The sequence below is a fragment of the Phaenicophaeus curvirostris genome, chromosome 2 (assembly GCF_032191515.1).
Source record: "Phaenicophaeus curvirostris isolate KB17595 chromosome 2, BPBGC_Pcur_1.0, whole genome shotgun sequence".
NCBI lineage: Eukaryota > Metazoa > Chordata > Aves > Cuculiformes > Cuculidae > Phaenicophaeus > Phaenicophaeus curvirostris.
Genome location: NC_091393.1, coordinates 99,374,051 through 99,389,474, shown reverse-complemented (window position 1 = coordinate 99,389,474; position 15,424 = coordinate 99,374,051). Strand labels below are relative to the sequence as shown.

General features: G+C 40.7%; 1 protein-coding gene across 1 annotated transcript in view; it reads right to left on the bottom strand.

The window, feature by feature from the left end:
• Nucleotides 1-1,051: 1,051 nt before the first annotated feature.
• Nucleotides 1,052-15,424, bottom strand: part of JAG1 (jagged canonical Notch ligand 1) — a 36,659-nt gene continuing 22,286 nt past the window's right edge. Inside the window, exons 6-26 of the mRNA XM_069850155.1 lie at nucleotides 14,857-14,987; nucleotides 14,431-14,550; nucleotides 13,860-13,973; nucleotides 13,188-13,301; nucleotides 12,273-12,386; nucleotides 11,828-11,874; nucleotides 11,080-11,253; nucleotides 10,429-10,579; nucleotides 9,759-9,923; nucleotides 9,117-9,230; nucleotides 8,428-8,541; nucleotides 8,204-8,317; nucleotides 7,963-8,079; nucleotides 7,425-7,452; nucleotides 7,223-7,308; nucleotides 6,327-6,440; nucleotides 5,990-6,099; nucleotides 5,672-5,908; nucleotides 5,218-5,349; nucleotides 4,608-4,758; nucleotides 1,052-4,020 (exon numbers count right to left, since the gene is read on the bottom strand). Of these exons, the coding sequence (XP_069706256.1) occupies nucleotides 3,563-4,020; nucleotides 4,608-4,758; nucleotides 5,218-5,349; nucleotides 5,672-5,908; nucleotides 5,990-6,099; nucleotides 6,327-6,440; nucleotides 7,223-7,308; nucleotides 7,425-7,452; nucleotides 7,963-8,079; nucleotides 8,204-8,317; nucleotides 8,428-8,541; nucleotides 9,117-9,230; nucleotides 9,759-9,923; nucleotides 10,429-10,579; nucleotides 11,080-11,253; nucleotides 11,828-11,874; nucleotides 12,273-12,386; nucleotides 13,188-13,301; nucleotides 13,860-13,973; nucleotides 14,431-14,550; nucleotides 14,857-14,987 (2,905 nt within the window). The 3' untranslated portion in view covers nucleotides 1,052-3,562. The remainder of the gene's footprint in view (nucleotides 4,021-4,607; nucleotides 4,759-5,217; nucleotides 5,350-5,671; nucleotides 5,909-5,989; nucleotides 6,100-6,326; nucleotides 6,441-7,222; nucleotides 7,309-7,424; nucleotides 7,453-7,962; nucleotides 8,080-8,203; nucleotides 8,318-8,427; nucleotides 8,542-9,116; nucleotides 9,231-9,758; nucleotides 9,924-10,428; nucleotides 10,580-11,079; nucleotides 11,254-11,827; nucleotides 11,875-12,272; nucleotides 12,387-13,187; nucleotides 13,302-13,859; nucleotides 13,974-14,430; nucleotides 14,551-14,856; nucleotides 14,988-15,424) is intronic.

Genomic DNA, 15,424 nt, shown 5'->3' with positions numbered 1-15,424 from the left:
TTTTTTTTAAAGGTCTTGGTGGCAGCTCAGGAAGCACACATTTTTCAGTTCTTAGATGAATAAGGTTCCAAAGAACAACACGTGCTAGCAGCAGGGAAACTTCTCTTGGCTAAACAGAATGTATCTTCCCGGAGGAGTAAATTGTGAACTGGCAAAGGATATTTTCCACAAAAAATAAACATGCATTGGTACATCTTCATGACAATGGAAAACACTCCCTATAGCAACCACCAGCTTGGTGGTGGTTCTGGACTTCAGAAGACTGTTTTTGTATTCTATTCAACCATGTGAATTTCTGACATAATACTGAGAAATGAGGATGTAATTTAAAAATATTCTAGCAATTTCCCAGAATTCTCTTCCCTCCCCATGTACAACTTGTGTGGCTCTAATTTTATAGCATTGTGAGTTACATGGGAAGAACAGGCTGTGTGTGGAGAAACTGCTGTAACAAACTGCATGGTCAACACACAACGTTGTTGCACAGGAAAGGCTGAAAATAAATGAATGAAAGAAGGAATGAATGAACGAATAATGTGTTCATGGCTTTGACAAGTCTTGAAGCTTGAGGAGCCTGGGTTTTACTATGAGTCCAGAGCTCCAAGCAACTTTGTCATTGTATGAAAGTCTGTAATTAGGACTTGCCTCAGTAGGTTTCAGAGTAGCCTGACTAATATATGTTCCAAGACTAGCAAAAGCCCCTTTTTTTCCCTTTTGTTTTGGTTTTGTTTAATAGAAGGCACTCAGATTTACTCCTATGAATTCAAGTATAGATGCGTCAGTCATTTAGAAAGAGTAGCTGGTTTCTGCATCGCTGAATTTCATACCTACATGAACTGTACAGTTAATTCAACATTAAAAGTATGGAAAAGAATTCTGCTAATAGCCTCACTTCTGAAATTGCAAATTGGAATGCAGGTGGAAAACTGTTATCTTTAAGAGGCTTTTTAGACGTGACATGTTAGTTTGCTTTATTGCTAATTGTAGAAGTCACAAAATAATGAGAAATAAATACTCATGGGATTTGTTAGATGAGGAATTGTTGAAGTGGTCAGATTAAGCCAATCCTGTTGCCTTCCCCTGCAGCAGGCAGTAAACTGATGAGCCTCCAGTACTTATGGGGCAAGTGACTGTGAAGGGTAAGAGCAGTCTGCCCTTCGTGGTAGTGAATGGAAGTTCAAAATATCCTTTTAAAGTGAGGTTGAAATAAAAAGTAACACTGAACAGGTTTTTTTCAATGTTTTTTAGACAGCTGTAAAGAAGGTACAAGACAGAGTTTGTCTTGCTATCAGATTTTTTTAAGGGTTTTTTGTATTCCTATTACAGCAATCTTTATATGAAGTATCTCTGTTTGCTACAAACAAAACATGGATGAAGCTTAACGGTGCAGTACTGGATTGGTTTGAGCTGAAGTACAAGGAGCCACTGGACCCTGTTTTATAGTATTTTTCAGTCAAGTTTGTTACACACTGTTAATTGTTCCTTCAGATTTGTTTGAATGCCTTACGCTAAACAAATTTACAGCTTCATCAGGAAAGGGTGCTAGAAGAAAAGTAGCCACGCAGCTGACCCATACTGCCACACACACCCCTGTGAGGTGGGAGGGACTGCAGTAGTTAAGCATGGAAAGCCATTGCATTGAATATTTTAAGTTTATTTTATGCTTGATAAAGCACTTTTGCCCACAAGAGATCACTGTAATCTATGGCTCCTTTCCCACCCAGGTCAGCAGTTTGGATCTTGCCTAGCTGCTTAGATTTGGTTACTATCTGGTGGTAGCTCATTGGCCTATGCAAACTAGCCTCATTGCACAATTCCAGTCACATCCTCCTCCTCATAGAAGTACACAGAGGGAAGATGCTGCTTTCACACCCCTTCTGCTAGATTCGGAGCCAGAGAGGGGAACATGGCATCAATCTAACAAAAACCTGCCTCCACAAAAATCAGTTGTCGGGTCTTGGAAACACAGCCTGTCACCTGCCTCTGTTTCTGCATCACTTGCTAGCTGGGAGTGCCTCCATGCTCAATAATCTCCACGCTCTTCTATGTTTTCATACAAAAAATTTAATAAATATTACTTTTCAAGATTTATTGCCAGGAACAACACATCAAAGATGCATTTTCATATAACACTAATATCACAATACAAGGTATCTTCATGATCTTGATGGTTAACCACCAAGATGACTATGTTTATAAGCTTTTTGATCTTAAACGTCATAATAGCACTTTGATTTCCTCACTTGTTAAGGCGGGCAGTGTAATCTATGGCAAACCTACACAGTGATCTTACTGGACATTCTACTGTTCAAGTATTCAACAACTAGCTTATTAGAATACTCCCTAAATGCAGTAGATTACAAAAAAAGTCAAATCTACAAGTGGTTCAGTATTACATATTCATGGTGAGAAAAAAATAATCAGAATTTACAAAATTAAGATTGCTGTGTTTCCAACTTCACACGCTAATTTGATATTACATGCAACCACTCACATTTCATCTACATAAAGTAATAGCTCAGTTTTGTTCCCTTAAACTGCTTCTTAGCAGATTATCTGCCTGTCACTCGTTTTTCAAGTCTAAAGCAGCAAAAAAAATTTTTCTAGTCTAATTATCTAAACTGCCTCAGTCAGTACTTACAAATAGTCTTAAAGTGATACTATGGAAGGTGTTGCAAACGTTTGACATTGTACAAAAACCAGCATCAAGGCATGAAAGCCCATCCTATTAAAAATAAACTATTTTAGAACACCTTAGTTTTGGCATATAGGCAACATGTAACAAGAAAATAAATTCAAAATAGAGAAGCCACAAGCTTACAATGCTATCAAAAACCTTCAACTCTAAACACATACATATAAATAAAAAGGAATGATATTTTAAGGCTCTTGATTATTAAGTTAATAAATCAAATATACACAGTGATTAATAAAAAAGAATTATTTACATATCTATACAAACTTCTATTTTTGACACATTTTCCTCTTTAAATTCTTCATTTACCAGCAACTGCTGACAAGTTCCCCCCACCCGCCCCCAACAAAAATACAATAAAAAAATAAATAATAAACTTATTTTTGATAGTTGCTGTGGTTCTGAGCTGCAAAGGCACTTTCAAATACAGAACTAGTTGTACGTCACCATAAAACCAATATACAAAAACCTCAAATTCAATAAATATAAATAAAATGCATTATTCTAAAGAAACTGTATAAATCGGGACATCTGGCAGAAAAAAAAAATTAACACTAAGGAAAAGTAATAAGGCTATATAATACCTTATGAAACGTTTCCATGATGCATCAGCTACAGCTGAATTTACACGAGGGCACTTTTGACTAGTTTTGCATAGATGTGAAATGCAGCACTTGGTATTCCAGCCAACCACAGCAACTATCATTGCCAGTGTAAGCCAGCTTGTCAAAACTTAAATTAACACAGGGATTCTAAGTAAATAATAGCCTTAGACTCAAATATTACACAACAGTTTAAGAACTACAAGCTCTTGAGTGCCTTTATAATGATATTTAAAGGCCCTGCATGGCAGCACCCCACTGTCTGCTATACAATGTACTCCATTCGGTTTAGGCTTTGTGCACTTTCCAAGTCTCTGTTGTCTTGTTTATTTGTCCAGTTTGGGTGTTTTGTAGGTGTGCTGTTGGGGGGCTTTTCATCTCTGTCTACCAAAGTGTATGCTGGCTGCTTGGCAAATCGGGCCTTCTGCTGGTGTTTGTCCATGTCATCTTCCTCCACCTCTGAATTGTGTGTCCTTATTTTGGCGATTTTAGAGTTTTTGTTTTCATAGTCTTTAATTGGGACAGTATTTGCTCCGTGTTTCTCAATGGGGTTTTTTATCTGATTCAGCTGCTCCCTCACATTGTTGGTAGTGTTGTCATCAGACGCTGTGTGAGTATGGCTGCTCTGCTTTCGGCGCTTTCGAATGCACCAATAAAAAACAGTTACCAGGCAACAGATCCAGGCTACTGTTAGGACTGAGCTCAGTAATGGCACCAAGAAATCTGAAAGAGACACGAGACCTGTTACCCCTGCTGCAAACCAAGTATTTCAGTCAAGGCTTTCTACAAAGAAAAACAAAACCTCAGTTCTTAAGTCTTTATTTTTTCACTGGGGAAACTGAGGGAGAATATCTCCTGGCCCTGGGGCACTTGGCTCTATACCTGCTCCAGTTATCTCTCTCTCTCTCTCTGCTGGTGGCTGGCAGGCAGAGGCCAGCACACGCCTGGTGCTCTGCAGACAGCTAATTGACACTTCCAACCTTACTGCTACACTCATCGCACTGGGGCACTGGCATTGCCAGGTAATTACATGGGAGCTTTCAGAGCTTCACCAGCTTTCCACTGCCTTATTTCTGCGTGAGGAGGGCTGAAGAGTAGCAGCCCGTTCAACGGGTCAGGCTGCTGTTGTACAGCATTTTTGGAACGTATTGGATCCAGGTGCAAAGCCGCCTCTCATTGCTAACAGGGCCAAGAGGCAGAGATTCTCAGACTTGCTACAAATCTCAAAAGTGAGAAAAACTTCACGTGCTCATAAAGGCTGTTCTACTCATGGCAAGCATGCAAGTCTTCACAGATAAGGAGAAGCTTACCTGTTTTGGTTTTAACTGGTCGCCGTTGTACTCTGACTTCCGCAACTGCAGCAATTAATGTGTTGTTACCATCACGCTTACTGACAAGGTCAATAATCTTATCTGTGATGCCTTTGATTGGGTTTTCATCTTCCCCTGTATCTTCAGCAGACTACAGGAGAAGTCATGCAATTAGTGCCAAATGCCAGATCAGATGCGTGGGCAATCTGCTATTTATGAACTTTCACAATCAATCAGTTAAGGCTCTCAGTATTTTTAATACTTAAACTAGAAACAAACAAAGAGCCTAGCTATGGGCAGAAACCAATCATGCAGAATTTTTGTCCCCATCTTCAAGACGACAGCAAAAAAAAACCCCTGGAAGCAATGCTCAAGAGAAAGAATAGAACAGAAGAAAGTTTTACTACCACCATTACACTTGCCACCAGATTGTAGCTTTCAGGTATGTACATGTAACCAGGATTTCTTCCCTGTTCCTAAAGGCAATTGGGGTGGAAACTAAACCACACGAAGTGATGACAAAGCCAGGAATTACAATTTTTATGAAATCCACATGTTGCACACATATCCAAGCAATTAGGGCATTTAAAAATATTCCAGTAATACTTACAATAGCAACATGTATTTCATTATTTGCCAAGTGCGAAGGCTCACAGGTAATATAGATGGAATATTCAACAGAAACATTCTTCAGAATATTCAGATTCCTCAATTCACTGCAAATGTGTTCTGTGGTGAGTCCCTGGAGGATAAAAAAAAAAAGGTGATTTTTTTAAAAAAAATATGTGCACATGAACACACAGACAAAAATTAGGCTTTTGTCAAGAAATAGGAGTTCAAGGGAAGAGGAGGTGGAATTTCCCAAATCATCATTTATTCTTCTCAGGACACAAAAGTATTTAGGGTAGAAGTCTGTATTAATCTATGCATGTATTATTCTATGCCTTCTGCTTTCTTAGACAACAATGGAGCGTCAACTTTTACAAGTCAAACAAAGTTGCTTCGTGCCCTGGGAAGCAAGTGCATGTGTGCTGCAGCATAGCACACTACATTCTGCTACTTACTGGTGCCATCATTTCTTTGTTGAAGGTGAAGGTGATGTTGGCACAGTTGTCTTGGTAGTAAGAATCAGAATTGCATTTGGTCTTCACAGGCTGTTGATTGGAAGGCCAGCATTCACCCAGTGCAGCACAAGGGCGAGTGAAGCAGCGGTCATCTTTAACAGGAAGACAAACATGTCCAAGTGGGCACTCATTATGGCCTTTGGCATGTATGACACAAGGTCGAGGACCACACCAAACCTAGAAAGGAATAAATATCGGTAAGTAACCACTGGTTACAGGACACAAGACAGGATAACCCAAACCACAGCACAGCCATACCTTTGAACAGGTGACTTTTCCATTCAAACACTGACAGGTGTTACAGTCATCATCCCACTTAGCCCCATCTGGCATTACTCGAACACTGGTAATGCAAGGCCTTCCTGTAACTGAAGAAAAATTCAACAGAATTATGAACTTAAAAGGGGAAGAGTGACAAACCCCCTTTCCTAAGTTATCTAAAAGTAGTGATAAGTTTGCTTCAATAAAGATACTTGCTCTGAAACAACAAACAAATCCCTCCAAAAAACCCAACCCATATAACCACAAACTTGTTAACATGCAATTATACAGATCTTGCTACAAGGACTATGACCAGCTATGACATCTGAAATACCTTCTTGGCATCCTGGACCGCTACGACCTGGTGGGCAAATGCAACGGTACCCATTAATTTCATCTACACATGTAGCTCCAAAGGCACAGGGTGAAGACTGGCATTCGTTAATATCTATGATGGGAAGGAGAGGAAATGAAAGTTACTCTCTAGTATCCTTTGTTTTTGTCAGAACAGCATACAAGAGACTTTCCTCCTAGAGCTTTATGTTCATTTTCTAGTGCCTACTCAGAGACAGATTCTTAGTCGCAGCACCAGTAGCGAGTTCTCTGAAGTTTCTGCTGTGTAGCACTAACAAAGACCAGAACCTGACCCCTATGGCTACTTAAGTTTTTCAAGGGCAAGGACACATTCCTTCTCACACTTCCTCTCCTTTGATGTACTCTAGTTTTGAGTCCCATCTTCAACTGATGACAATACTAAACCCCTTTCCAGTTGTACTGTTACTATGAAACTTCTATCTCCATGGCTGTTACTAAAAAAAAGTGTTAGTGTCCTCCTATCTGTAATTATTATTAAATTACAGGGAAGTACATACATGACCTCAGGGCTTGTAGGTGGATTAACTGACAAGGGTTTTGGCTGGCTGACACCTATGCCACACAAACACATTCTATCTGAGAAGACTACCCTGAAGGGCATTTTGCCCACTCAGCTGAACCAAGAGACTTCAGCCCTAGCTGAATGGAATTCAGGATTTCTTCCATTTTTTGTGCAGTTCCTGCCATCCCCACATTTGCTACAGATCTGGGTATGGATACAGAAGACACGGGACATCTATCATTAATTTGATCTACCAATTAACTCAATTAACATGACTGCCTCACAAGGAGATCCAAGCAAGACAAAAAAAAAAAAAAAAAAAAATCAAGGCAGAGTGCTACTGAAACACTTACTGATCCTGCAGTCAGGACCTGCAAAGCCTGGAGCACATTCACAGCGGTACCAGTTGTCTCCATCCACACAAGTGCCACTGTTGTAACTATAAAGAAAAGTTATTATGCTCATTAATATATAACACTGCTACAGATGAAAAGAATCTAGAATTCTAAAACAGCAAAAAAAGCAAAGGATGAAAGATATACACATTAAACTTACCAAGGATGAGGACTGCAGTCATTTGTGTCTGCAAAGCAAAGACAGACAAACATTAAATATGCAGACTTTGGCTAATACAACTGTACTGTCAGGAAAGACTGATCAAACTTCCCCTAACGCCCAAGTTACTCTTAGCACGACTTCAACAAAAATATGCTAAAATTCTCTACTAAATTGATTCCAGGCTCCTACCACAAAATTTGTTAACTACATTGTGGAACACATGTACACAGGAAGAGATCCTTGTAAAGAATCTAACGGAAAAAAAAACACGGAAGCAGACAGAGCTGCTTGTAGAAAAAGAATGCAGGGATAAAACAAGACAACATCTGTCTCCACTTAGCTCATTTGCAACTTTCTCATGCCCAGGTCAAGGCTCTATCACATAAAGTCAATAAAAATAAAGATTCAGGTGATGCTAAAGCCTATATCAAACAAGCTTTCACTTCTGGTTTCAATCTTGACTCCTGGGGTGACACGATGAGCTAATGTTCTCATCATGCAACACTCTGGAAAAGTTCAAGCAGAGACAACTTACTCTGAGTACATGTGGGGCCTTCCCAGCCCTCCTTGCAGACACAAGTAAAAGAATCCCCGCTGACTACACAGGTACCACCGTTATGACAGGGGTTTGGCAGGCAGCTGCTGTTCCTTGCTGTAACAGAAACAAGATTTGCCGCTAAGTTGTTAGAAAGCCGACAAAATTGAGCCAAGAGGAAAAACTGAGGTCACAGATTCAGTGCTACATCTGCTTGCTGGTGATTGTGCAGGATATTTACCTATATTACAAGTGGCTCCTTCCCATCCTGCAGGACACATGCACTTGAAAGTGTCCCCCTCATCATAACATGTTCCTCCATTGTTGCATGTTGCCTCATCGCACTGGCTGTCACCTGTGGAGAACCCAAACTAGTGTTGATACCACAGCTTTCTTAATGCAGTGCAACAAGTTTAAGCAGCCTAACAGAGCACGCCTGTTATGTTTTGGTAATGCTGAACTTACGGGAGTGGCAAGTTTTTCCTTTCCACCCATTTTTACATTCACAGAAGAAGTCGTTGACCAAGTCTCGGCAAGTTCCTCCATTGTGGCAAGGGTTTTTACTGCAGTCATTAATATCTAGATATGTTAAGGAGAGAAAAGAGGCTAAGCAGTGTTTATGGAATTGACAAACACTTCATGCTTGAAAGGTGAATGTCCCATCCCTAATTTTGGTCTGTGTTTCAATCAGGGATTAAACATTTAAGTCAACACTTTAAGGGCTGTCACAGGAATTAAGAATATTTCACCACATTCCTCCAGATTGTTTACATTTTGTTTGTCATCTTGTTCAGTAAATAAGAAGTGAAAAGGCCTACTACAAAAACTATCCCATCAACTGAGGACAGGAGCAGAGTGCTCACTTGTATTCCAGAGACTGACAGAATACAAATGTGACCTACAGACTTGCCATTCCTAAAACCGTACATACGAACGTTAAGAGTTTTTTACAGAAAGAGACACAAAGGGCAGAGCAGAAAGCTGAACAGTGGGAGAGCCAGGTTCTACTCCCAGTCCAGTTTCGTAACTTGGGTTTAGTTCAGATTCAAAAACCCACCAGCACTGGTCGGTATCATTTTAAAGACAAAACCAGCCATTCTTTCTGGAGGTTTCCCCAAGAGATCTTTCTGCATGCTGAAGTATTGTTAACTTACTTGTTTCACAATACGTTCCTTCCCATCCATCACTACAAATACATTTGTAGGAATTTATGCCATCAATACAGGTGCCACCATTTTTACAGGGGTTGCTCTCGCAGTCATTAATATCTGCAACAGTTTGGAGGAGAGGGGAGGGAAAAAAAAAAGAAGAAAACAAAATCAAACTACAAGTACAACAACTAGAAGTCACCATATTATTGCAGACTCTTTGGTGCTACTTCCATTTCTAAGCCCCTTTTGAGAGAAGGGCTATAAGCAAGATGGGACATAGCTGATAAACAGTGCACAGTGATGAGACTACCACTTAACAATTACTATTAAAAACATAACAAGAGAAAACAATCAGGAGTCCTTGAGATCTCTGTTAAACCCCACTATTAACTACCTCAGAACTTGCATACATAAGGTTTTTAAAAACCTACAAATCAAGGCCAGAAGATTTGTTACAGTTAACTTTCCCGAAGGTCTAGCAAATTCCAGTCTGCCTCGCCCAAGTGGGATATGAAAACTTATAGCAGTTCCAAGGTTCACTTTCTTACAAGAAAGAAGCCTTAAAGCAGTCTGGGAGGAAAGGATGGAGTCTTTTTCCAAAAAGGAGTACGGAACAGTAAAATAAATTAACTTTTTAGCTCTTACTCTCGTGACAGTAGGTGCCAGTGAATCCTTTGTTGCATTCACAGGTGAATTTTCCACCTGCTTGGCTCTTGCATTTCCCATGAGGACCACAGACATTTGAAGAAATATAACGAACCCCTTCTGGTGTGCTGTTAGAAGCTACTGCCACAGTACAGCTGTCAATCACTGTAGAAAAAGCAAAGGCCTGCATCAGGATTGCCCATTCTGTCTGTTTTCTTAAGCTAAAAGCAACATTTAAAGGTCCATCATTGGAATTTAAAAAGACCTTTGGATGGAAAAGACCTTTAAGGTCACCAAATCCAACTCTAAACCTAGCCGTGCCAACTATGCTTGCTGCTTTGACCAAGACCTATATTAAGTGTTTTTACATAAAATAATCACTGTGTCTTATCTAAAGATTGCTCGACAACGTCTGTGGCCTGGAATAAATTCAACAAACATGTGCTACTTGTGTTTCATGTCCACATTGACATAACATTCTTTCAAATTGCTTATAGTTACAAATAATATTCAGTAACTCCTACAAACAGAGGCATAACGCACAGGGGAACGTTTGGCCCCTTTATACAAAGGCTTCTCCACTGACTACTGGAGCTGCATTATGGCTATAGCCAGAGGAGGGGCAGAAACTATTGCAGTCATTCCCATTCACCTGCGAGGTAACACAGACCTTCACAAGGAGTTGTGCGGCAGTGATCTTTCAGGTGGGAGCAGTTCTTCCCTTCGTAATCTTCAGGGCAGTTACAGAAATAGTCCATAGCAAGATTGAAGCACTGGGCACCGTTCTGGCAAGGATTTGGTTCACAATAATCTATGTCCAGCTGTAAGTAGTGCAGAAAAAGGGAAGGGAAATAAAAGGAGGAGAAAAAAGATAAGATGGGGGAAGGTTGAGTGAAACGAGTTTTATCATAACTTTCCCTCACTGTAACAGGCAGACATTGTGGAATCTGACCTTTTTATCTGCTCCCTCAATGAATTGTTCATAATGCAGTTTGGTTAGACTTGCAGCTATTTCAGCAGACAGCACTCTTGATATTAAATAGCCACTAAAAGTTAATAGTTAGCACACAACAAAACCTGACATGCAAATACTTGCAGCCTGTTTAACAAAGAGAATCTGCAGCAGTCATGAGGGCTTTTTGTTGGCTTCTTTTTTACCTCCCAATATGTATTAATCAAGCGCTTCCTTGGCAGACTGACAGCAATATCGAGTACAACTTTATACTATGGTTCACTGGATGCAAGGCATTCAGTGTACAGATCCAGAGCACCGGTAGAAACACCACTGGCTGAGGGCCTGTCTTTCACCCATGATTCTTACCTGACAGAGGTTTCCTGAGAAACCAGCGGGACACAGACACTGGAATCCATTGATTTCATCCTGGCAATGACCCCCATTCATGCAAGGGTTACTTGCACATTCATTGATGTCTTTCTCACAGTGATCTCCTGCATAGCCAGGTGAACATATACACCGATAACCATTAACCAAGTCCTGGAAAGGAACAAAAAGGTTTAGAGTTAACTTTTTGTTCCTCTCTCTTGATACATTCTTATTAAAAAACAAAAAAAAAAAAAAAGGAGGGAGAAAAAGAAAGAAGACAGTCCAAAAAGGATATATCCTCTTATGCTGCCTGACACCAGCATAAAAAACTAGCTCAAATTAAACCAAGGCAAGAGTATTTAGAGGGAAAAAATAAACGCACACACCCAAACACATTAGTACTGGCTTATGCTCTTCATTTCCAAGGAAGATACATTAATCCACGTTTTGAAGTGGATTTGCAGTACATTTACAGTAGGTAGTTTGCACAATCACCAACCCATTCACTGGCAACTCTGGCAGTGAAAGCGAGTCATTTATTGCAGTTATGTGTTTTGCCCTTGCTATTTTACACATATATACCCTGACACGCTGTAGCATGACATAGCCCCTCCCCCCAGCTCCAAGAAATGACTATTTATACCAGCTAATTGCTTTTTTCCACACTATTTGTGTGTGGACTTAAATGATTGAGTTACTGTTGCAAGTCTCAGGGAAACCAATTTAAAACAAGAACGTAGCATACCCTACAGGATCCTCCATTCTGACATTGTCCACGACAGTCATTAATATCTGTAATGAAATTAGCATGGTTAGAAGGCAAAAATTATATATTTACACTAGATACAGAGTTCAAGTCACTCTGAAACTGCAGCTAGATAAACCTTTTGTCATGTTTCCTGCATGCCTTCTTTGAGATAAGGTTATTATAATGGGTGGGAACCTTCTGCAATTCTTCTACTAGAGGCAGTGAAACTTCACATCATTGTTTTAGTCCCTTTATCAGAATATAGCTATGTTATGGACTAATAAGTTCGATAAAATAGTGTATTTTCATTCCACACCAACTACTCCCTTTCTAAAAACATCAGCTCCTGGGACTCTGCCTGATATTTAAATAGAGCTCAGTGGCACGCATACATGCACACACACAACTGGCCTTTAATAAACCTAAGGATATAGACACTTACTTATATCACAGTTGTGGCCAGACCAGCCAGTAATGCAGTCACAATAGTAGCTGCCAATCAGGTTCCTGCAGGAGTTGGCATTGACACAGGGTTTGCCCTCACATTCATTCGCATCTGAAAAAAACAAAGTGAATAGCTAAATGCAGGGCTCTTGGGGCAGGAGGAAGGTGGGAGGTGGGGGTGGGTAATGAGAAAAAAAAAAAAAGCTCATTTTCACAGCAATAATCAGCAGTTCGCTCAGCTCTAAATGCAACTCAATGTACAGCTTGGATTAGCCGACTTGAAAGTACAAAAGTCAATCATACATCAGTCTCTGAAGTCTCTTTCAATTTCTCTGCAATTAGATCACACAGGCTACACTAATTATTTGATAATTACCCAGCCACTCATTAAGAGCAACCCCCACCCCATCCTAACTGAGCATTTTGAGGGAGGAGTGCTGCAGCTTGGTCACTGGGATTAGTGTGTTTTGTAAAGAATGCAGACAGCTCATTCTTCATAAGATCATCCACATTTTGGAACCCAGCTGTGAACTCCTTGGTCTGGAGGAGTTGACATGGCTGAAGAGATACAGCAACTTTCTCACAGGCTGAAAGAAGAAACACATGTGGGGGCAGTACTGGAAGGTGCACACATGCATCCTTCCCACCTCAGTTCATTTATGTTTTAAAGTATGGCTGTCTGGCTTAGTTAACTATTTCCTTCAACTACTAGGGAAGCCACTCTATGCTTTGAGACTATCCTGCAAACACCGACTTTTAATACTGTGCCAGAATATGTCTGTAAGCTTCAGAGCCATAAATGTGCCTAATGCAAAGGGCACAACTGCCCTTGCCTGCTGGACTATGATCCCTTTTGCATTTATCTTCCTCCTGCCCCTAAGCAATATTGTACAAAGAAAAAAGCAGTTCTCACCTAGCTGGCACGTTTTGCCAGTCCACTGAGGTGGGCAAATACACTTAAATCCATCAACTAGGTCTTGGCAAGTTCCTCCATGACCACAGGGATTTGGAGAACAATCATCAATATCTGTAATGCAGAATAAGGAAAGGCTTAGCTCTGTTACCAAACATGCAATGTCAGTAACTGACAAATTTGATAAGTGGTTGCTACTACTAGGATTTACCCTGAGGAACAGAAAGGCAATGGGACTTCCACTTGGAATTTCTAGGTCTATTCTGACTTCAGCAAAAGCCTCCTTTAAAAATAGCAGTAGTGCACAAGGGGGGGTCAAAGCACAATGTAAGAAGATTACACCTGTAGCTTTTTTGCAAGTGGAAGTCAGATTTTGATCCTGCAAATCTCTCTTAACAGTATTTTAAGAAGCTTGCCAGAATGCTACAAAAATTCAGTGTTCTGCTTCTTTAAAGAAGCCATTAGCCATTCCTTCCCCTGGCATTTAACAAAAAAAAAAATTGCTACAAGCAAAGGAGGAGAGAGTGTACGATGGTATAAATGGCTGCTAAGAAACAATGGTTAAAGCTGAGAAAGGTTAAGTAGGCTGCCCTGCAAGTTTATCAGGGATTAGAAAGACTGATCTAAACCAACAAACTAGCACATTTTTAATTCAATTTTGGAAGGACTTACTATCAGTGCAAGTTGGTCCAGCCCAGCCAGGCGCACACACACATTCAAATCCCGTAGACGTCTCTAAACAGCTTCCTCCATTGTGACAAGGATCAGAGAGGCACGCGTGCTCCGCTGCACCAGGACAGAAGTACATCACGGTAGAAACTACAGCAATACCACCAGAAGCTCCCCACTCCTCCCTTTATACAATTCTGCTCTGGGCATGCCATCATCACTCCTGATGTACTGCACTCCTGTGGGAGCTGTGAATCAAAAGCTACTAGCCAGCAAGAAGTCATCTTCCCTGCTAAGCTCATCAACACACTGACTTGCACCTGTTTGAGTCAGAGCCAGACAACACAACTTATACTGATCTCTCCCGTGAGCAGAAGGCTGATGTGCAGAGATACCAACTGTTCGTGATGAAGCATGAACAAGCAAGTCGATCTTTGCAGCCTGCCCTGACATCATAATTAATAACAGAAATTGACTTTTCCACAGATTCATAAAATATATCCAAAACCAGACACTAAAGGCTGATAAGAATTAACTGCCAGGTAGCAGCCCCGTGCCTGCATCAAACACTTACCGATTTCACAGTTCTGTCCCGAGTAGCCCTCAGGGCAAGAACACTGGTATTTATCGGGGCCAGTGTTGCTGCAGGTACCACCATTCAAACAGGGTGGGTGGGTTCCACAGTAGTTCAGATCTGCAAGAGATTAGAAGCATTAAAGCCATGGTTGAACAACAGAAACTTCACCAGGTGCATGGTTTGTTCCATTATTCTAGAGCCTTTACATAATACATCCCCACACAAGAGCAGGACAGGATGAAGTTAAGCACATATGTTGTCAATGCCAGAACAGCAGAGAACACAGCACTAAGTAGCTGAAGGATGAAACACTCCCACTACATTTCAGGAGGTTCATTCACTCTCGTGTGCACTCCCTTCTTGCTAAGTCTGCCACTGTTAAAATTCAAGTGTTACGCTTGGCTATCCATAAGATTAACATACCTTTGTCACAGAGCTGACCACCCCAGTTGGTTTCACAGAGACATTGCCATGGTTCAATGCAAGTGCCATGGACACATCCTGGGTGTGGAATGCACTTATCACAGTACTGGCCTTGCCATCCATACTGACACCTTCGTTTAAAGGAAAAAAAAAAAATCAGAACAGGGAAAGAAACCAAAAACCTGTTAGAACTGTTCTATGTAGACAGGAGCGCGGAACTCCAAAGCTTGGAGAAAGACTGGGATTGTGGGGGAGAAGGGAAGGATGAGGGGACAAGCTATTTAAGGTTTGTTTGATGGTTTCTTGTAAACAAACATTTTAGTGGTTTTGCCAAGGTCTCTGTAGCCAGACTACTGACAAATGAATAACTGTTCTGAGAGAACCAGCATGAGGCCATTCAGCACAATAATACTCTTTTGGAGCCTCACACAAATGTGGCAGAGAGGGTGGGTGTGCACAGTAAATCAATCTCTGGACTTTGACTGTGCTTTATAAACTGAAGAGGGGGAAAGTCAGCAGAAACAATAGTCATCCAGCGATCCTCACAAATACAAGGTTCCAAGTGTTT